Raw genomic sequence first — 21,881 nt, forward strand, 5'->3', positions numbered from 1 at the left:
CAGACGGTCACACATGCATGCATATATTCCCTAGCTCTATCCACCAAGAGAACCTGGGTACACCAACACCCCAGTAGCAATAAGCACACCTCATACCTATACCTTGGTTCCTAGATGCTATTCTTGCTTAGAGGAGGAGGGGCCCTTGGAGCAACGGCTGCTTCCAGGGCTGGGGCAGAGAAGGTGCAACATGAGCCCAGAACATCTGCATACCAGCAAGCAAAGCAGCATTCAAAAGATGGCAGGTACCTAGCAAAGGGACACAAAAGCTAGATGAAGCTGTTCCCACTAGCCAAGGGAGAATTGGAGCATGAAATAAAATACAGCAACAGCCTACACATGATCCACCGAATGGAAGGAAGCATGGTGTGCGCAGACGAACGCAAGAGGGAGAAGAAGCTGAAGGAAGTTTGGTGAGGTGGGTGCGCACATAGCTTCAAAGCACCCCCTTCATCACAAAGGGAGAAGGAGCAACTTTACGCTGGGCAGCCCGGCAGCCGCCGCCGACCAAGCGACAGGGTGGGCACCAGCGAAATTTCACACCACCCACCAGGATGCACTTCTGGGCTATTCCTACAAAAACCGCAGAATCAAGCTCATGAGGACACCTCACATAAACCCAACCCAGGGACCTTCCTACACAGTCACGGGCTGACCTTCAAGAGTGCCGAGGTCACATGGCCCGAGGGACCGACCGGAGGCTCAGAATGGCCGTGAACGCGGTGAGCGCCAGCTAGCAGGAACCCGTGGTGACCCCATCCCGGTGTGCTGTCTATTGCAGGCCCTCCCTAAAGCACAGAGGGCGAAGAGCCCTGGAACCACAACTTCCCCTCCACTGATTCCGGAAGAATCTTGCAACTTTTCCCGAAGTCTGCAGCTGCTTCCGTGCTGTTATTAAACACGAGCCAACTCCTGCCCTCCCCGCCCCCCCCAGCCCCAGAAATGGCAACTGTGTCCTTCCAGGGGCTCCCCAGTGGGGGCAGGGGGCTCCACGGGGAAGCTCAATGGGAGAGGAGGCGGCCCCTGCCCATTCACCGCCCCTCCTGGTCAGTAAAGGACCTGGGAGGAGCTCACCTTCAGAGGCCCGGGGCAGCTGATGGCCCTGAGCTGGGCAGGGGGCAAGTGAGACCCCCCCCAACGTGGAGGCTGCTAGTGCTTGCTGGGCAGGCCTCAGGCCTCCCAGGCAGGCTGGGGCTTGGGTGCCCACCCAGGTCCCTGCCTCGCCCACACTCCAGGGCCATCAAAGACTAGGAGCCAAGGCCCTGCTATTTGGCGTGTGCAGCTCAGAGCCCACAGGCACCCACACCACCCTGCCCCACCCTCAGCCCCTCCCCAGTGGGCACCCCACTTCCTTCTCCCCCTGGGCCTGCCCCCCTCCTCCAGACCAGCTGCCTCCATTCAGCTTCTCGCTGACACCCAGGCCAGGGCTCCCCGGCCTGTGGATGCACAGGCCCCTCCTCGGAGCCTGACCCAAGCCACAGGGCTCCCCTGAGCAAAGTAGCCTCCTCCCACCTCCCCGGGGCAGTGATACCACTCCAGGTGTCCCAGACTCCTGTACAGCCCTGGGGGACTCCAGGGTCCAGCAGGGCTGAGGACCCTGCACCCCATGCCCAGCCAGAGTGCAGAGGGGTGACCAGAGCCCCCACAGCCACAGAAAACATGAGCCCCACCAGAGCTGCAAGGGTTTATCTGAGAGATGTGAGCACGTGTTCTTTGTCAAATGGGTCTAACCCAGTGCAGGACCTGGCTGGGATGGGGAGGAACAGGATGGGAGGCACCAGGAGCACTGCAGACCAGAAGACCCCCAGCAGCCCTGCTCCCCTTAACCAAAACCTGAGCCCCAACTCAACCATGAATTCAGCCTGTTTCTCACGGAGACAAAGGCTTGGAGGCCAATACTATTTGAAACTGAAAGAGGGAACAGTCAGTGCCCCCCAGGGCATCCAAGAGACATCAGCTTGTGGTCGGAAGACACTAGCTCGATGACCCCAGCTTTGGTTACCCCATCCTGAGGGCAGAACCAGCCTCTGAACAGCACGGTCTCCCAGAGTCCAACGTGGGTCATCCAGAACTCTGTGCCATGTGACAGTAATAATCAGAGGGGGCTTCTCTGCACACAAGCCAGGAAACAGGAAGGCAGAAGACCTTCAGGGACGTACATAAGGCAGGGCAGAGAACGTGACATCCTACTGGCAGTGCCCACTGGAACGAGACTCACTGCAGGTGGCCGAGTCTGCGGCCCAGTGAGGCCAGGCTCCCCACCTCCAGCTGACCTGGGAAAAGCAGTGAGCTCCTCCTGAGGGTCATGGGGTCCAGCTTGCATTAAACGTGAATCCGATCCTGCCATCAGATGGCGCTCAGACCTTGGGGGCAGGGGCTGAAGGGGTAGCAGGATAGCGGGGCACCCAGCAGCTGACCAGGGTGGCCTCACCCTTGTCCGCAGGGCGAGCAGGGCTCTGCCAAGGCAAGCTGGGTGCAAACTTCTAACCCACTGCTCCACGAGGTGCTCCCCGCCCAAAACCAGCCTTCCCAGAGGCAGCCTGCAGAGGGGACAGGTCTGGGAGTGTCCTCACTATGACCAAAGACACCCCAAATCTGAGGGGCAGCATGTCAAGGCCCAGGATCTCAGACGAACTCCAAGATCAGAAACTACAATGCACGTGGGTACATGAAACATAACCCTGAGCACTGGGGTTTCTTTCCTCTAATTCCACCTCCCAGACAAGCTGGGAAGACGGAGGCCATCACTTCCCACAGTGGAGTCCGCACCTATTCTCTCGTTGCCCTCCACCCCCCACCAGTCAGTACCCACAGCAGACATCACTAATCAATCCCAGCATTGCTGTCCATGAGGATTCCAGTCCTCAACAGAGACCTCCAGGAGCTCCCACCCACCACTCGAGTTGGCCCTTGAAATGAGAAAACCACGTTAATCTGGACCCACAGTGGCTCAAGGGGCAATGTGGCCGGCACACATTACTCACGTTCCCTCCCCCCCGACCTACTAGACTCCTCTGCCACACATCCCGTGAACACATAAAGGAGAGCCACCACCGGCTCATACGGGCCTTTATGCAAATTAGAAAAAGACAGCCCTCACCTTGGGGCGACGGCCCGGTGGCTGGACATGCCCGTGCAGCCAGGTTTGCAGTGCACAACCTGAACAACCTTACCTGGTCACCCTGCTCCAGAGAAGCCGGAGTTGTGTCTCAGTAAGAATGACGACCTCATTCTTTGCAAGACTTCAGGATAAAAATCATTGCCATTCTGACCCATAAAGAAATACACGCAATCACACGCACACAAGCCATAAAATAATAGAACAGTTAAAATCCTCCTCATGTAAAATCACCAGGATCCCACACTTAATGCCCTGGAAAGCTGCCGGTTGGCCTGTGCAGGCCCCGGGTGGGCCTCTGGCCCCTGAAGGCCACCAGCAGTGAAGGCACCATGGAAATCATAGGGCCCGAAAGGCAGGCCGCGGCTTCCTGCTTCTCCTGCGGTCTTGCAGGTCCCCGTGGAGCCGCGCTCTTCCAGTTCAGAGGCCTCCCCAAAGCAGCTTAGAGAGAGAGTGGTGTGGCCCAGATGCCACGGAGAGCACAGGGCCCCCCGCGGCAAAGAAAAGCTGGTGGTAGTCAGTGGTTCGGCTCAGCGGCGACCCAGGGCCCCCGCTCTCTGCCCCAGCCTCAGGAGTCTGCGGTAGGTCCGTCTGTCCGTCTGTCCATCCGTCCAGGGGGACGTCACTCCTTCCAGGCTGCAGCCGCCTCCTCCCACAACGGTCGTGGGTGCCGAGGCCAGACGGGACGGGGCACCTGGGCGCCACCTGGGCGTCACCTGCACAGAGGCAGGTGCGGGTGATGGCTCAGCTTCTCCATCAGCTCCTCCTCTGCCGGCTCCTCCAGGACGTCCCTGTGGAATCAGAGAGAAGATGTGCAGGGAGCTCCGGGAGCGCGTGCAGCCTTGCTCCCCACTTAGGAATCACCAGACACGTGCACAAGTGAGCGCGGGGACTCAGGTCCATCTCTGGGATGTGTGCACGGCGTTCTTAAAAGCCTGGGGGGGGAGGGGCGCCCCTCCACACTGGCCGGTGGGCCGGGGCAGAGAGGGACTGGGACCACACAGCGCACGGAGGGAAGGGGCGGCTGCTGCTCTCTGGGCCACCACCACTGTCCTGCACCAGCAGAGCAGGGCTTTCAAAGTCACCGCGACAAAGCGGGGGCCGCTGCCTCCCTCCACCAACAGAATCCCCGGGAGCCTAACGGAACCTGAGAACACGGTCTTAAACATGCCCATCGGGCGGCAGGACAGCGCTCACAGCCCGGGGGCAGGAAGCCCAGACCCTGATCCCGGCTCAGAGCTGGTGGGAGGGAGTGTCGCTGTCACAGAGGACGCCCACCCACCCCTCCCCGCCTCACCCACCCTTCCTCCTCCCCCCAGAGCAGAAGCCCCTTCCTCGTCCACATACCTAAACAAGAGCTCCACCCTCCCCTGATAGGTGGTGTCCGAGTCCCCAGCAAGGGACTGCAGGTGACTGCAGCGGTCCCACTTGTGAAGAAAATTCTGGCAAGCGGGAGGAGAAAGCGTGGCCAGCGGGTGTGAGCCCCACATGAACCAGCCTTCTTCCCTCCGGTGTCGGCAAGGCAACCCACAGCAGGGAGCTGAGCCCCTCCCGGACGCTGGGATCCAGGGCCCTGCAAGGCTGCCGGCTCCCGCAGGAGCCAAATGCCTGATGGGCCCTCCCCCAGCCCCGCCCAGGGGCTGAGAACCCCCACAGGTCAAATGTCAAGGGCATTCTAAGAGGCTCCCAGCAGCCAGGGCCAGCAGCGCTAAGCCGGAACCCAGCATGGCCGGTCCAGGTCCTCCGCAAGTTAGAAACCACCGAGGCAGCCCGGGCAGGGGTCTCTGATACCTCCAGAATCAGAGCCAGAAACAGGTTGACCCAGATGACAGACGACACCAGCCACCACAACACGAAGTAGATCTTCGACCACCTGTGGAGGCAGGAAGGCCAGCCATGGCCCGCCGTGAGCAGTGCGAGATGGGACACCACGATGATGCACGCAGCAGGAGTGTTCCGCGAGTCCACCCAGCAACTCTGTGACCCCCACTCCCGTTTTCGAGGCGACCCGACCAAGGCGTTCAGAAACGGTCAGTGAGTGGCCAAGGTAGCACAGCAGTGAGAGGTGCAGTGGGATTCGAACCCAGGACCGTCCACTCTCCAAGCTCCAGGCTCTCCTTCCCTCAGCCCGCCTCCAGGGCTCCCAGCACCGGGGAATCCTCCAGAAGCCACACTCCCAGCAATCCCCAGAAGGGGTAAACCCAGAGTCACAGCAAGGGTGCAGGACACGTGCTCGCACGGCCGTCTGGGCTCACACTGCACCGTGAGGGGGGCAGGGGGGACCAGCCAGCCGGGGTCACTCACGGGCCCGAGTAGCGCCGATAGGCATCCAGGAACACCTGCCAGTTGTTCACCACCATCACGTTCCACAGAGTGATGAGGGCGGCCTGCGGGGCGGCAGACACAGGGTCCAGCAGGGCCGGGGGAGTGCGACGGGCGGGTGGGCGGGGGCCCCGAGGAGCAGGGGGTGCGGGGCTCACCGCAAAGTCATCGAAGTTGTTGGCCCAGTATTCCAGCTGCTCGAAGCTTCCGCAGGTTGCCGAGCTGTTGTCAGGGGCCAGGCTGAGGGGACATGGCGAGCTGGGTCAGGAGTGGGGACCGGGGCGTGGACACCGGGACGCCCCAGCACTGCCTCAGGCCCCTGCACCGCTGGACCCCTCTGGGCCCCGAGAAGTCAGAGGAAGAAAGAAGGGCCCCCGATCTCCGGAGGTGCTATGAGAGCAGCCAGGAGCCAAGAGTTCCAGACACACATGGGCAACGGAGCTTCCAGACTGCGGGACCCAGGTCTGGCTCTGGGCACCCACCACCAGCATTGTGGCCAGGCCTGACGGTCCCAAACGGGGTGCGGGGGTGGGGGCTGCGGCGCTGAGGAGGCTTCAGAAACACTCTCGGTACAGACTCTAAGTGAGGGCATCTGGCAAGGCGGGGAGGGCAGGGAGACAAAGGAGGGACTAGGAGCCCCCCGCCCCGGGGAGCCCGCCCCCCACACCACCCAGCCTCACACTCCTCCGCAACCCCCGAGGCACTCCCCTTGGCACGTTCAGGCCCCACCTCACCTGCCGTTTCCAGGAGCCACGATGACACCGCGGAACAGGTTGATGCCCATGATGGCGAAGATATAGTAGACCACCTGGGGAGGCGGGGCCGGGCCTGCTCAGCGCCACTGGGAGACGGACCCACAGAGTGGCACATTGCCAGCCCTCGACGCTGCCCCCAGCCATGGGCACTGCTGGCCTCCCGCAGGGAACACTGGGGCTTCTCCTCCCGAGTACCGCGTCCTGGCGGCCAACCTACCCCGGAGGGAAGGAGGGGAGCCACCACCACCAGGGGAGCCAGAGAGAAGCTGGGAGCCAAGGGGAAAGACCCAGAGGCCAAGGAAGCAAGGCTACTGGCCCCTTCTCCAGGACAGGGGGAGCATGAAGAGAGGTGAGAAGGACCCCTACTGGCGGTCCCAGGGGAAGGGGGTCCCAGGGGAGGGGGTCCCAGGGGAGGGGCAGGTAGGAACTGACCCGGCTTCTCCAGGAGGTGACGTGCAAGGAGCACCACCCAGCAGTCTCATGCCACAGACAGAAGAGGCTACGTGGCCCTCCACCCGTACCCCCCTCTCCCCAACATGCCAGGGGGAAAAGGAAGGGGCACAGGCCCCGGGCTAACCCAGTCCCTTCTGGGCCTCCGTTTCCTCTGCAGGGCTTCACGCCTAGAGCAGCACCAGGGTCCCCCTGGGCTGGGCGACGGGGCAGAGCCAACAGCACCTCAACGGCAAGGCTGGGTCTGGGGCTGGGGGATGCCATGATTCTCTCTCGGCCCACACGGCTGGGAGTTCCTGAGGATCCCTCTGCACAAGGAGGGCTGACCAAAACTCCATCTGGGGTCTATGTGGGTTTCCAAGATCCCTTTTTAAAATCAGTGTCTCAGGATGCCTGGGTGGCTCAGTTGGTTAAGTGTCCGCCTTTGGCTCAGGTCATGATCTCGGGGTCCTAGGATCAAGCCCCGCATCGGGCTCCCTGCTCAGTGGGAGCCTGCTTCTCCCCCTCCCTCTGTCTCCCAGCTCGTGCTGTCACTCTTACTCTCTATCTCAAATAAATAAATAAATAATCTTTAAATAAATAAAGTAAGATCAGGGTATCAGCATGGCCCGAGATCCAAAATATGTGAAGGAATAAAAAGTGACCGATGGACCTCTGGCACGGAAAGGGAGGGTGGTCGGGCAGCGCTTCCCGCAGACCAGCCCCGGGGTCCGCGCCCGGGAATGGCAGGGGGCACGCTGGCCTCCGGGGCCTACACAGCCCGACAGCCGCCCCTAACACAGGACCCTCCTTCCTCCAGAGCAGCCAGCCAGCCTCGGGCTCAGACTCCCCGGAACCCACAGCCAGCTCCACTCGCGTGCCCACCCCCTCGACGGCCAGAGCCCACCGGCCAGACTCACCACCAGGATCCCGCCGAAAGCCCGCATGTTTCTGATCAGGTCCAGGATGGTACTGGCCACCACGGCCATTAGCTGAGGACAGAAAGAAAGCAGGGCCCTATTCTTCCTGGTCCCACTGAGGTCACACCACCCTGCCCACTGCCCCAACCCAGACCTGGAAAGGCTCGACAGGACGGTGAACCCAACGCGCACACCCATATGCGCAGGCCACATGCACTCACACACACACGCAGGCGCCTCCACCAGACGCAGACGCGGCCGATTCCAAGTCCCGTCAGTGAAGCACCGCGGGCAGGAGCTCCGATCTCACTGCCCAGCGCCCAGTAAGGCTGGGTTAGCTCCCCTCGGGTCTGGAGGCTCCGAAGCAGCGCAGACCTGAGGCACCCAGCTCAGCCCGAGTGATCAGGTCTGAGAAAGGGGCTCAGACGCCCACCCAGGCACCCCAGCTAGAGGGCTGCTCCCCGACGTGTGAAACTGAGCCCCAGAGAAGAGCCTCCGATTAGCCCGTTTACCCCACTGGAGACGTCAGCTCGGAACCCTGGGCGCCGACAGACAGAAACCACCGTGCACGCGTGTGCACCACCATGTGCAAGCGTATGGCGTGCTCGTGTTCGCACGCGTCACTGCGTGTGGGTAGTTAGGTGCACGCGTGTGCATACAGCACGTGGGGGGGGTAGTCCACGTGTAGTTACGTGTCGTGTGTACACGTGTGAGGCTGTGCATGTGTGTCCGGTATATGCGTGTGACTAGAGTCTGTGTGACTGTGTGCCCCCGGTATGTGATCACATACGTGTGGTTACACGGGCATACGATCGCGGGAGCGTGATTAGGCGTGCGTGTTTCTGTGTGGTTACGTGTGATCACATGCCTGCCCCCCGGGCCCGCAGGCCACCTCCCGACGGGCAAGTCCGCTAGCTAACAGGGAATCCGCCGGACGGCACAGGGGCGCAGCTTGGTAGAAAGCACAGACGAGCACAAGGGAAGGACCTGGCCACGCAGAGAGGGCTCTGATGTCCTTGGTTTCCTCCCTCCTGAAGAGTTCTTAGGAAAATGGACAGGAAAAGCGAACTCTACCTCTGTGCTGGGTGAGCGCTGGGCCTAAATGCCCTGCTCCCCCGGCTCCCCTCCCCTAAGGCTGGTGTCACTCCCTGTGGGTACATGAAGAGAAAATGAGGCCTGTAGATGGTCACAAGCCACCAGGCCTGGGAGTCCTGCGGACTGGTGCCCCAGCCAACCACATGCCCCACTCCTGTACTGGGGGCCTGGGGTGAGTGCCTTGGTCAATCGTGCCCTTGCCCCTCATTGCTAGAAGCCACCAAGGGCCTACACCAATGGCCTTTTGGAAACCTCAGGAGACCTGGGAACATGCTGGTTCCAAGGGCTCGGGCCCCTGCCCCTCACAAACGCCAATGGTCCCAAAGAGCACAGAGCTACCCCTGTAGCTGGCCAAGGTGGCCCACCCCTGTCCACCTGCACTGGCCCTCCCTCTCCTCGTCCGTAAGAGCAGGGCTGGGCTGCTCTCAAGCTCCCAACTGCCCTCCAGCATCACCCAGCTGCAGTGCAGGGCCAGGGACACAGCCCAAGGGGACTGAGGTGGCCCGAGGGACAGTCCTGGTCTCAGTTCCTCCCTGCCCAGGTTCGGCCACTCTAGAGCAATGAGGCAGTGGGAGCGGGATGGAGGGAGGACAGCCGGGGGTCAGACGCCCACGCACCTTCATGCTGGGGATGATGCGCAGGAACCGGAACACGATGAGCATGTTCACCAGTCGGGCCATGTCCCACAGCGACAGCAGGCCCAGCATCTCTGGCTTCCTGGAGAGACACACGGGAGACGGGTTGGCAGAGCCTCGAGATGCTGGCAACAAGAAGATAAGGAGATGGCGTGTTCAGACCAGATGCAGAGAGCAAGTGGGGGGAGGGCAGGAAGGGGGCGTCGTCACGGGTACAGGACAGAGCATGGACGGCCACACCTGCCAGCCCAGGACAGCACTGGCTATCATACCCCTCATCTTACACGGGACACCACTCAGGTTCCAGACGCTGGAACACCCAGCTCAGGTCCCAGCAGAAGAGACCTGGTCCCCGAGCCAGTCCCCCGTCCCCTGACCCCTAACCACGATCCTATTTCACCCCTGTCTCTGGTCTCAGCTCCTATGCCTATCACCTGACCCTGGCTCCTGACCCCATCCCCTGTCCTATGATCCCATCCTGTATCCCGGCCCCTCTTGGTGCCCCTCGGGGGCTTACTCCGCTCTCGTTTCTACTTCAGTTGAAACTCACTCTCATGCACAATGCTCCCCTGTGATTCTCAGACAGAAGTGCACGGTGGGTCTTCAGTGTACTTTAGAAACAAGGGAAGCTGGGCCTGCAGCCGCCAGGCCCCGACACACCACCAAGGACAGCACCAGCCCGACCTGTCTGCCCCACACCTTCCTGGCTGGCTCTGGGGCAGCTGACCCCAAAGCAAGTCTTTCAGCCCCACTCCCCGCCTCCAGCACCTTCCAGCTGCACCATTAGGACAGAAGCAGTCCACAGAGACTCCAGACACCAGGGCGGCCAAGATGCCCGGGGCCAGCACGCGCACTGGCTGGCAGCTGTGTTCTGGGCAACGCGACCTGACAGCCACCACGAGCCACACTTCGAGGCGCTCTGGGACCCCCTGCCCAGGCATCTATACTGCTCTACGGCCAGAAGCGGGGGTGGGGGAGCTCCAACAGCAGCCCCGGCCCCTGCCATCTTACAGGGCGGTAAACCGACGCCCGGAGTGGGAGGTGACAAGCCAACGTCACACGGCTTCCAGCCCTATTCCAGTGCTCAAGGGGCACCCCAGCCCTGAGCAGGGCGTCTCCACTCCCCAGGACACCGGCGGCCGCGTGCCCCATCCTGGTCCGGTGCTGAGCCCGCTGCCCTCTAGAGGCTTGTCCCAACTCTGGGAACACGATCGTTCTGACGGCAAGTTAGGACATGGTCCCCAAGAGCGAGGAGAGGGGTCTGCTCCCACGGTCCTCAGCCGGCCATGCTCCGAGCCGCCTGCTCTCCTAACACTCGGGCGCTTCACCCTGGAGCCGAGCAGCCCGAGCAGGCGGGCCACCCACCCCTGGGGCCTAGTGGGGCGCTGGCTGCTGTAGCCTCCCTCGGCTCTCTGCAGTCACATACCAGCCTGGGTGTGGGAATCGGTACACAGCCAGAGTTGAGATCTCCAAAACCTTTAATTACAAAAGAAGAGAAGATCGCTACAGCAACGCTAACCTAGGCGGCTTTCAAACGAATTCTAAAGCTCGTGTGTAACACGCTCCCCCCCAGAGGGGGTTTGGGGGAGAAGTCAGAGCTCCAGCCTTGTCCCTGGGGGTTGGTTCCAAACGTGGGGCTTCCTGCGGCTGAGAAAGACGCTGAGGCCTTGGGAACCAGCGGCCCGCACGTATGGGGGGCGGGGACACCTGCAAGGCTGGCGGGGGCCCGGGTCAAGGACAGACCGAAGGCCCTTCTCTCAAACTGTCTTTGCTCCTGTCCCAAGGGGCCCACAGCTCCTAGCAAACACGAATACACAGTGCACCAGTGTGGCTGCCGTGACCCACACCACGCGTGACCCTCCACTCCCACGGGTTCTGGGGAAAGGGTGCCCGAGACCCCCTGCCCTCCCCCCACCCGCGCAAGGTCCCACTGTCCCGAGGTCTGTGGCCGGCGCTGGTTAGCCGGCGAGGATTGCGGCCTCCTTCCAGGCCCCCTCAGGGGCGGGAGGGGCAGCCTGCCCCCACGACACTCCGATGCAGTGGAAACCCAGCCTCCTATCGGCCCCCAGTGGCCGCCCACCAAGCAGCTCATGCAGGGGAAGCCAGCCCTTTGTCACTGGAGGCAGGAGCCCAAATTCCCGGGCCCTCTGCTCCCGAGGGACAGCCTGAGATGGAACACGGCGCAGAGCCAGCCGCAGAGAGCACATCGCCCACCCGGAGAGACCAGCGGCCCGGGCGTCTCAGACTTTACCAGCAGGACGATGGTGAGGAGCGCATCAAACACGTTGCTGGAGTAGGCCAGGTACCCCGGCAGGCCCAGGGCGAACACCTTCAGCAGCAGCTCCAGCAGGTAGTACAGGACGAAGACACAGTTGAGAATCTAAGAGAGGAAAGCACGTACCAGCGTCCAGCCCCACATCACCCGCCCTCCCCTCGTCTGCCCCTCGGGGCTCTCGGGACTGCTCTTCCCGTGCCCCCTCCCCTCACACATGGGGCGTCTCCAGCACCCCACCTTCCTGCTCCATACCCTCCCCTCAGGTGACGGGGTACCCCACGCTGGCTTCGGGGATAACCGGCACGGCGGCACCCCAGCCCACACTCACCTGGCCCTCCATCTCCCGACCCCACATCCCTTCTGGGCCTGCAGGGCCTGGGTCACCGGCCCCTGTTCTGCCACAGCTCTCCCTCCCCGTGGCTGCCGCCCAAGCCCACGCCCCCATTCTCTGTCCCGACCCCTCCAGTCCATTCTCCGTGGGAACATCGGGCCGACCTCTAACAACACACGTGGGCAGTGGCCTCCCCGGTGGGCACGCCTGGCTCTCAGCAGCATCCTCCCAGCCCCTGGGGGTGTCGGAGGAGGTCTCAGAACTGAAGGTCACCACAGGCTACTGGGTCACTGTCTTTTATGAAGCCAGTCAGTAAAACACAGAGGGGCTCTCCCCTTAAGGGGGGTCTCACAGCACCCTCCCCCGGCGTGCCCAGGGCCACGGGAGGGGCACGTGGGGTCAGATGGCCGCTGCAGTCACCCCACCTCAGTGTCCGGTCTAAATTCCACATTCTTGGTCAGTGCTGCCTCATTCACACACGCGAAGAGGTCGCCCTTAAGGCAGGAAGAACATTTCAGACCCTGCATCATGAGCAATTACCAAGGGGCAGAAAAGGATGGGACTCTGCAAGAACCCGAAAACCCCCACGCGGCATTCAGGTGACCAGAAGTCTCTCACAGACCATCACGCCGACCCTCATGCTTAACAACTACTGTTAAAAAAGATAAAATATAGCTCAACTGTATCCAACTTGACTTCATCAGGAATAAAAACCAGCCGCATCTACAGTGCGTCACTCACGAGGAGGAGACTGAAGCTTTCTGGTGTCATCCGGGAAAAAAGTACGACGGAAATAAGAAAACTGAGAATAGGACTTTTCTTGAAGAATAACACAAAGGAACTTCAAGCATCAGGTCAGGAAAACCATTTTCTCCATTTTAATGCTACAATAAAACTCCTCTACGTTTAACATGCACGACACACTGTGTCAGTTTTAAATCAGACAAGTCAAGCTTTTTCCTATGTAATTAGAGAACATTTATTCACTTTCATCCATTTTTATATTGTTCACAAGATCTTTCATTAAAATAAACTTTAAAATACCTGCTTTGTTAGAGTTCCAGCATTGAGTAATGTGGAAGTATTGCTACTACTTGCTTAAAATCCCAGGTGAAAAAATTGTTTTTAAATTCCTAAGGAGTTCAACAAGACCTTGTAATGTTAAGAAGGGAGTTCACCGTTCCAGAAAGGGCTGAGAACCGGCTGAGAAGCAGCCAGGAAGGGAAAGCTCCAAGCCCAGGGCCACACAAGCCCGGAAGACGCCAACAGCCCCACCTGCACCACACCAGCCTCCCCGGGCCAGCACCCTGTCCTCTGGGGGCACCCCACGATGCGAGGAACAGCTCTGCACCAGAAGGGCCCCAGGGAGGGGGAGGCTGTGCCCTCTCGCTCCCGCTGCCTCCCGGGTCACCCGCGTGGCCCCAGAGCTCACCCCTAGGACGAAGTCATCACGGTCCTCGGGCAGCACATCTGCGTCTACCACCAGGAACACCTGCAGAGCCAGAGCGGAAGGCAGCTCGCCAGCCCGGCCCAGTGCCCGGGTGCCAAGGCCATGGTCGGGGAGGCGGGAGGAGGGGAGGGGGCCAGGGGGCAGGCAATGAGGCGCCTCCCACGTCCACATGAGGGCAAGTCCGCACTCACAGAAATGGACAGGAGGTTCCCAAGGGCGATGAGGTTCCCCAGGTAGTCAAAGTAGCGGTGGCTGAAAAAGAACTGGGCACTCTGCAGGAAGGGAGACAGGTACTCGGGCCGCGGTGGGGGCTGGGGAGGGAACACACGCAGGCTCAAAAACCTGAGCCTGCAGGAGGCCGTGTTGGGAGCCCACCAGTGCCCGGACCCCCTTATTCTGGGATTCAACTTTCTCCTACCTCTTCTCTTATCCCAGTCTGTCCAGCCTAACAAAATAATCCCAAACATGGAAATAGTCGCACACACTAAGATGTTCATCACAGTCATCTTTTAACATCAAAGAGAGCTAGAGAGAACGTAAATGGCCACGGACTACTCAGGTAAACCGCGATGGAATACGAGGCGGCCATCTGAATATATGCAATGTGTTTACCACAAAACAAAGAGCGTTCTGTGAAAAAATATGTGAGAGTTACACACTAATAACTGAAAGCTTAACACGTAACAGGGCTCTTTGTTGACACAGTGCTGAGCTGGATGCCAAGGCCCACCTGATGGCTTTACAAATCGGTGTCAAGGACAAAAAACAAAGGCTTTGGACAAACTCAGGGCCCTCCCGGGGACGGACACACGGAAGTAGGTAAGAGTGTGTCGGAAATAGATAAGAATCTGTCGTGGAGACAGGGAAAACCCTTTGGAAAGTTCCTCTGGGTCAGACTTGGCCCAGGCCAGTCCCTGTGGTCTGTGAATTTCACAAGGTTGACAAAACCACCCCAGCTTCCAAGAGCCAAGCCATCTCTGTTCCCATTTACCATCCTAGGGGCCGGAATCCCTAGGAAGGCGAGTCCTGGCACTGATCATTAAGAGTCACCCGGGTGATCAATGCCGACAGGTACTGTAACATTCCCAGCTCACCCCAGGTGGCCTGGCCCCAGTTACCTCTTTAATCACCCTTTTGTCAAACTCATTGAAGAGTTTCTGAAACTCATCAGCTGATAACAGGTCGCCACCGTAGGAACGCACCTTCTGCAAAGGAGGGAAACACAGGTCAGCCGGGGTCAGCTGGGCCAAGGGGAGGAAGGGCCCAGGACAGGAGGGTGCACCGTCCCCAGCCCCACCCGGCCTCGGCCAGCCCTGGCTGATCTGAAATGACACCCCTGCTGAAAAGGGGCTGGTGCCGAGGTGACCTCCAGGCGGAGCCCAGAAGCACAGGTTGGGGAGGGCAAGGGGAAGAGGGGACCCTAATACCTCCATGATGGTCTGTTTGTGGGAGTTGTCCAGCTGGACTTTCTGAAGCACCTGCAGGAAGTCCTGGGGCTTCACCCCAACTCTGGAGAAAAGACACCCACACCCCAGTGAGCCCAACTAGCTCAGCGTGCCGGGGCGCCCACACCTCTGGCCGGAGCTGTGCCGCATGGGGCGAGTGGCTCTGGGCAATGACGAGGGCCTCTGTGCAGGAGCCAGCCGCGATGCTTCAGTCATCCCATCACGTAAAATCCCCAGACACTACTGTCCCGCCCTCAAGAGGAGCATGCCGGCACTCAGAAGTGGCGTGCAGTACAACAGAGATACGACAGGGTGGCTCACGAGCCGTCCGCGTGGGCACCTTCCACAGACACCATCTCCAGACCAGGACCCCTGGTTCCCGCACCCAAGCTCAGTGGCGCGGGAAGGGCGCAGGCCGGGGGAGAGGGCCAAAGCCACTTGGCCCTCACCAGCCCATGGTCTGCAGGGGTCATGAGGACAAAGGAGTCAACTCAGAGCACGACGGGACCCTGCAGCACCAGGGATGTGGCGTCCTCGTGATTCCAAGGCAGCGCTAAAATCAGGCGCCAGCCCGCAGGGAGCTCGGCGGAGCGCAGTCGCTGCTCAGGAAACACTCTATGGAGCATCTGAGGGGTTCCCTCCCCCCTCAGGGAGAAGGGGGTCCCGGGAGCCCTGGCACTCACTCTTGAGGGTGGGCTTCTCCCTCTGCTATCATGGAGGAGAGGACCTCATAGGCAGCCCGGGCTCCCAGCCGCCTCCGGAACAGGGAGGTCTGGAAAGACTTCTGCAAGGAAAACGGCTCTGAGTGCTGGGGTTGGGCCTCTCCAGGCCGCGCATCCCCCGACCTCGGGCCCAGTGCCTCTGGGGGGCAGCCTGCCCACCCGCAGCTGGGGAGCAGCCCTCACTCTGCACGGCCCATGGAATTCGCTGTGTGTTTCTGCTCTGCACATCTGGGGTCCCCCGTTCTCCCACACGGTGGGCTCGGGGCCACCTGCCCTGGAGCCGCGACCTCATGGCCTCCCTCTAGAGGGCATGAACCCGGGGGACTGTGGCGACAGCGCCGCCTGGGGAGGGAGGATGTGGCGCAGGAGGGAGCCAGAGGGCAGTGCAGAGGCCACGGGAGACCACCACCCCCGCCCCGGCCACCCCCCACTGCTGCGGCCACCCGGCCGGTCGTGCCCCGCTTGGCCTCCAGGGGCCGCTCCTCACAGACGGGCAGAAACGGCAGACTGGCTCACCATCAGGTAGCCCCGGAACTGATTGTAGATGATGGCCGTCAGCAGGTTCATCAGAAACAAGCTTCCTTCGAGTGGAGAAAGCCAGAGTCAGTGGGGACCACCACAGACAGGGGGCAGTCTGAAGGAGAAAGCAGCATCGGGGGCCCAGGGCGGGGAGCGGCACCCAGGGGCCCAGAGGGCCAACACGGGCACAGCAAATCCACAGGTGCTGGTGAGAAGGGCCCGGACGATCTCAGAGCAGGGAGAGCCCGTCGCTCCTGCCAGGTGCCTGGGGCACGCCGGTCAACACGCAGGCCCCCCCGTCCTCATCTAATGAATATGCTGCCACCGGGCCTGCCCAGCCATGGGCACTGAGCACGGAGGCCTTCGGTGGTCAGAGACTGCAAACCACGAGGTGGGGCCACACTGAGAAGTCACAACATCAGAGAGCACATGAGGTCACGGGGTCGGGAGGGCACACTGAAGCAAAGTCAGGAGGGAGAGCATGCTGAGATAAAGTCACGGGGTCGGGGAGGACCGCCAGGGTGAAGTCACGGGGTCGGGGAGGACACGCGGAGGTGAAGTCACCGGGTCGGGGAGGACACGCCGAGGTGAAGTCACGGGGTCGGGGAGGACAGACGGAGGTGAGGTCACGGGGTCGAGGAGCACACGCTGAGGTGAAGTCACGGGGTCGGGGAGGACACGCTGAGGTGAAGTCACAGGTTGGGAGGACTCACGGAGGTGCAGACACGGGGTCAGGGAGGACACGCTGAGATGAAGTCACAGGGTCGGGGAGGACACGCTGAGATGAAGTCACGGGGTCGGGGAGGACACACCGAAGTGAAGTCATGGGGTCGGGGAGGACACACTGAGGTGAAGTCACGGGTTGGGAGGACTCACGGAGGTGCAGACACGGGGTCGGGGAGGACACACTGAGATGAAGTCACGGGGTCGGGGAGGACACACTGAAATGAAGTCACAGGGTCGGGGAAGACACACGGAGGTAAAGACTCGGGGTTGGGGAGGACACACGGAGGTGAAGTCACTGGGTTGGGAGGATGCACAGAGGTGCAGACACGGGGTTGGGAGGGCACACTCACATCTGAGCACTTGTGATCTTGCCATCGGGGGCAGGATCTTGTCCCAAGGGACCGCTACAGATCTGTCGGAACTCACCTATCAGGGTGAAGACTATGAAAAAGATAGCATAGGCCCGGTTCTTGGAATACGCAGGAGTCATAACTGAGAGAAAGAAATTGGAGAAACTGAAACACGCTCACAACCTCAGGCTCTGATCTAATTCCCATCGTGGCCCCACCCCATTTGCCCTCTCAACAGAAGAAGGGCTCTGGTTGGGAGACCTAGGAGGCCTTCCTGTCCAAACGCCAATCCTCACGCCTCTGCTTCCACACGCTTGCAGTGGGGGACTCCTCCCTTACACTAAGCTGAACCCTGCTTCCCGTGAACACCCCACACACTGAAAGCTCAGCTCTCCCTCAGGACAGAGATGCAGGAGTCCCTACGACTCACACGACATGTGGGGACAATGCTCAGGGTCGCACTGCACAGCTCTCCCTGGCTGTGGAAGCTGGGCGCTACCCTCCCAGGAAGGTCTCTATCATGGGGGATCATCCCTGAGCCCAAGATGAAAGTCACGAGCCAGGGTGGCCAGGCCACAGCCAGGCCCTAGAGGCCCGCAGAACCCCATCCTGCCCACCACCCTGGCCCACGCAGAGAGGCCCCAGCAGCAACCCCAAACGTGAGCACCTCAGCCACCTAAGACCAGGGCCTGTCACCTCAGGGCCGAGCCACACTGCACAGCAGGGCCTGGGTAGTGACAGGGCAAGTGGCTGGGCCTCAAAGAGGAAGCCACCAGGGAACCTGCCAACCACGCCATTGGTCACCCTGCTCATTCTTAGCTTCTCGGAGTCAGGAGACAGGAAAAGAGCAGGCAAAGGGAACAGAGGAAAAAGGAGGGAGGGAGCGAGCATAGGAGTGAGGTGGGAGGAAAATGGAAGAAAGAGCAAAGAGGCAGGAAAGAGAAGGGAAAGGACAAACAGTGAAAGAAAAACAAGGAAGGAGCGAGAGAGAGAACCCAACGTCCTCCTTTTCATGCTCCACCCAGAGATAAAAAAGCCTTACACAATCCTGCCTCCCAGAGCCTCGTGCCTCCCAGAGCCAGCTGCTGAGGCTCCGCGTTAACCATGCCCATGCCCAGGCCCTGTGCCCCCTCCTCACACACCGTCGGGGTTGTTAGCGGTGGTCAGCAGCACCAGGAGGGAGGTCAGAGCCTCCGGCAGGTTGTGAAAGTACATCAGCCTCTCCCGGTCCTGCCCATCGCCCTGCTGAGAGCAAACATGGCAGCTGTGAGGGGCCACCGGGCCTCTGCCGCCCCCCCAGCTAAGGCCTGAAGCTGCCAGAGCTCCATCCGCTGTGGGGTCAGCGTCCCCTAGCCTGCACCTCCCATCATTTCCCAGCAGAGTCTGCACTCCCGGCCCGACGGGACCTAACTCAGGGCCTCTGTGCCCAAGAGCCAGCGTCCAGGGAGGCTGCACACCCACAGGGACGCTGGCCTCTGCAGCGGGTCTGCTCAGAGCCCTGGGGAAAAGCCTTCAGCCGCCCTGGCTGAGAAACACCCAGGAAGAGACAAGCACACGCCATTAATTACACAACCACTTAGACAAATACACACGGCCATTCACAGACACACACAGACAGTGCACACCCAGGTACAGACACACGCCCAGCGCACACAATTACACACACACAGACACCCACTCAAAAGAGAATTACAGACACGGGAGCTCCGGCCCTTCCGGAATCAGAAGGGACAGTCTCCAGTTCTCCCTCCTGGAAAGGACAGCCTGAGCCCCCCAGTACTGCTGCAAACTCAATGGGAATCAGCCTTGGCTGACCCCCCCACCCCGCCACGTTTCCAGGACAGAGATGCGGGACGGCTCCAGCCCTGAGGACAACAGTGACCCCGGCCAGGACATGAGGAAAGACACACTGGATCACAGATGCTTGGGGACGGGGGGGAGACGGGGACCGGCGTGAGAGGTGGCCGACACCTCCACACAGCAACAAGCCGCTGGGGGCCAAGAAGCAGGGAGGAGCGGGAAGGGGACCCAGGCGGAGGGCAAAAGCCCCCAGCTGGAGAAGACGTGGAGGCAGGCACTGTGGGGCGGACGGTGATGCGGTTTACCCGATGGCCCCATGGGCCAGTCTGAGGGCGCCTCCAGCTAACAGGGGTGTAGAGAAAGCTGGGTCAGTGACAGGGCAGGAAAGGGAGAAGAAGGAGGGAGGGAAGGAGAGTGGGAGGGGCCGCCAGGCTGACTAGCCCTGAGCCCGGGAGGCCCCAGGGACGGGCACACGAAGACTGGCCACTCGAAGAGACACCTGGGCTCTAGGTGGGCCACCACTGACCCTGGTTATGGGGCTAGCGCAGGCAGCCTAGCCGGCCCTCCACCGCTGCAGGCCCGACAACTACCCGGAGGACTGGGCCGACCTGTCCATCAAAGCCCCGGGCTCAGGCTGGGGACCGAGCAGAGCACGGTACCTTCTCGCCTGCGAAGAGCAGCATCCCGAACACGGTGAAGACACACAGGTGGACCACCAGCAGCAGGAGAACACTGGGGAGAGGGATGTGGGTGCTCAGCACAGGACACACGCCCCACGCACCAAATGGGACAGGGGTCTAGGGACAGCCGGCCCGAGCACTCAGGGAGCCCCCTGCCCCGGAGCCTGACCTGCGCTCAGCTACCGGCCCTGCCCTAGGGAGCCCTCCTGCCTTGGCAGGGACAATCAGTTCCCCAGGGGCATTTCCTGGGGCCCCAAGGACCCCTGGACTCTCAGAGGGGAGAGGCCACATCCATCCATCTGGCTGGACGGTGAGGGGTCAACCATGAGAGCCACTGGGGGAAGGGGACTGGAGGCAGAGGGAGGCCAGGGGACAGAGAACTGGGGCGTGGTGGGGGGTTGGGCGGAGAGTGGGGGAGGTGGTCACAGCCACAGCGGGGATGGAAGGGGAGCACCCGCAGGGCTCTGCAGCTGTCGAGCAGAGGGTACAAGGCCACTAAGGGGCTGCCAGGAGGCCCCCGAACACCCACTCGCTGGCTTTCCCAGGCCGGCGCCCGCCATGCCCCAGGCCACAGTCCCGGTGCCCCCCGATGGCACAGCAGGGAGCCCTGGCACCGAGAGCCCACCTGGCCATTTCCGGCAGCGAAGACCTGATACACTTGAGCGTCTTCTTCATCAGGGACGAGTTCTGCATCAAGAAGAAGGGGCGCAAAAGCCTCCGAATCCTCAGGGGCTGAAAGACAGCAGGAAGGGGCTCTCCAATTCCACCCAGGCCCCAGACCAGAGGTGCCGAAGAGCCCCCAGGCCCCGCTCTGACCCCTCGCGGCCTCCCGCTCACAGCCCCGGCCTCCTTGTCCCCACGCTTCCCCATTCCAGCTCCGCTTCCACCCAGGCCCGAGACCAGAGGTGCCAAAGAGCCCCCAAGCCCCACTCTGACCCCTCGCGGCCTCCCGCTCACAGCCCCGGCCTCCTTGTCCCCACGCTCCCCCATTCTGGCTCCGCATCCTCCCCCCACCCCTGCCAACGGGCCACCCTCTCCCATCAGCCCTGCAGCCACAGCGCCATGGGGGGGCTCCACACCTCCCTACGAAGCTCCTCCCCTGCCCCCACCCCTCCCAGCTGCAGCCCCACCCCTCACACACACACAGCTGCGGGCCGCACTCTGCACCTTGCAGCGCCCGCCTGCAAACACACTCACACTCACCCTCCGTGTGCACGCCCTACACGTGCACACCCTCTGCACACATGCGCACACACGCACATACAGGTGCACACACAGGCCCCCGTTTCCTCCTTCCCCTCTTCCTTCCTGTCAGAACCAGAGAGGCCCTCCCACCCCCAGTCTGCAGGACCACCTAGCCTCAAGGGCTTCCCTCGTGCCCCTCCACCCGGCCCCCACGTCCCTGCCCCTGACCCAGCCAGTGCTCCTGTCTGGGGTGCTAGCCCCAGCCTCAGTGACCCCCGGGTCCGAGTCTGCCCAGCGCCTTGGGCCATCTCCCCCGTACCTGACCCCCGAGTGCTGACGCCCGGAGCCCCTTCCTCTCCTGTGTGGCCTCTCGCCTCGGGGAACTTGTCAAGCCGCACGGTTTGTTCTTGTCTCTTTTTTTGGTGGTTCATATCTTTTATACAAAAGCAGAGCTACCTTCTCTCTTGCAATCACCCCATCTCCTGGGCCGCATGGTTTTAAGTGTCATGTTTATGCTCCATGGCCCATCCCAGCGCTCAACTCGACTCCCGCCCCGCTGGGCACCTTGTCTTAGAAGGCCAGCTGACCACGGCCCCTCCCTGCCCAAGGCCTAAGGACTGCCTGGAGGCCCACTCTGGCCCGTCCAGGGGCTGCCACCCACCGTCCTGCCAGCTGCAGCCCTCAGCCCACCCCTCTGCTCAGCAGGCGGGCTGTCCCCGTCCCTCCATGCCGGCGTAAATGCCACCTCCTCTGGCACGGCAGCCGTGGCACTACGGGACACCGCGACGTATCTGGGGCTTCCGTGTTCTAGAGGGCTCTCTCACAACAGAACGAGAGCCCACCAGCACTGACTCACAGCGTACCCTCCAGGCTGTCCACAGGATCCGGGATCCCAAGGCCCGAGTCCACCTCCCTGGCTACACACATTCTCAGAAGGGGGCCCAGCTCCCGGCACAGGACCAGAAAGCCCAAGAAAACAGCAATAAGTGGACACCCAGGGCTCCGCCCACCCGCCCACCCGCCCCCGTGGGCTGAGGGACCAGCGTCCCCAGCTCACCCACAACCCGCTCACTGCCCTTGGATGGAACCTTGTCTCAGCGCCCATATCCTGAGTTCCTCAGCCA

The 21,881-nt window shown here is 61.5% G+C and overlaps 1 protein-coding gene across 15 annotated transcripts in view; it reads right to left on the reverse strand.

Annotated features, from left to right (window-relative positions):
- Positions 1 to 3,243: 3,243 nt before the first annotated feature.
- The window catches only part of TPCN2 (two pore segment channel 2), a 28,084-nt gene continuing 9,446 nt past the window's right edge, over positions 3,244 to 21,881 (reverse strand). For 3 of the 15 annotated variants that reach the window (XM_064576058.1, XM_045893087.3, XM_064576059.1), the window contains 20 exons: positions 20,198 to 20,304; positions 19,552 to 19,624; positions 18,235 to 18,337; positions 17,169 to 17,234; positions 16,014 to 16,078; positions 15,459 to 15,559; positions 14,758 to 14,839; positions 14,449 to 14,535; positions 13,522 to 13,641; positions 13,313 to 13,372; positions 11,526 to 11,654; positions 10,701 to 10,750; positions 9,257 to 9,356; positions 7,545 to 7,616; positions 6,175 to 6,248; positions 5,599 to 5,680; positions 5,423 to 5,505; positions 4,910 to 4,991; positions 4,466 to 4,560; positions 3,244 to 3,909 (listed from right to left, as the gene is read on the reverse strand). In XM_064576058.1, the coding sequence (XP_064432128.1) occupies positions 3,831 to 3,909; positions 4,466 to 4,560; positions 4,910 to 4,991; positions 5,423 to 5,505; positions 5,599 to 5,680; positions 6,175 to 6,248; positions 7,545 to 7,616; positions 9,257 to 9,356; positions 10,701 to 10,750; positions 11,526 to 11,654; positions 13,313 to 13,372; positions 13,522 to 13,641; positions 14,449 to 14,535; positions 14,758 to 14,839; positions 15,459 to 15,559; positions 16,014 to 16,078; positions 17,169 to 17,234; positions 18,235 to 18,337; positions 19,552 to 19,624; positions 20,198 to 20,304 (1,710 nt within the window). In that variant the 3' untranslated portion in view covers positions 3,244 to 3,830. Of the gene's footprint in view, positions 3,910 to 4,465; positions 4,561 to 4,909; positions 4,992 to 5,422; positions 5,506 to 5,598; positions 5,681 to 6,174; positions 6,249 to 6,772; positions 6,991 to 7,544; positions 7,617 to 7,776; positions 8,586 to 9,256; positions 9,400 to 10,700; positions 10,751 to 11,525; positions 11,655 to 13,312; positions 13,373 to 13,521; positions 13,642 to 14,448; positions 14,536 to 14,757; positions 14,840 to 15,458; positions 15,560 to 16,013; positions 16,079 to 17,168; positions 17,235 to 18,234; positions 18,338 to 19,551; positions 19,625 to 20,197; positions 20,305 to 21,881 lie in introns of those variants that run through there. The other 12 variants (XR_010406756.1, XM_045893088.3, XR_006793765.3 and 9 more) reach the window with 12 other exon arrangements.

Source organism: Mirounga angustirostris, unplaced genomic scaffold (assembly GCF_029215605.1).
Source record: "Mirounga angustirostris isolate CCGP_5_RB_7025 unplaced genomic scaffold, mMirAng1.0.hap1 SCAF_13, whole genome shotgun sequence".
NCBI lineage: Eukaryota > Metazoa > Chordata > Mammalia > Carnivora > Phocidae > Mirounga > Mirounga angustirostris.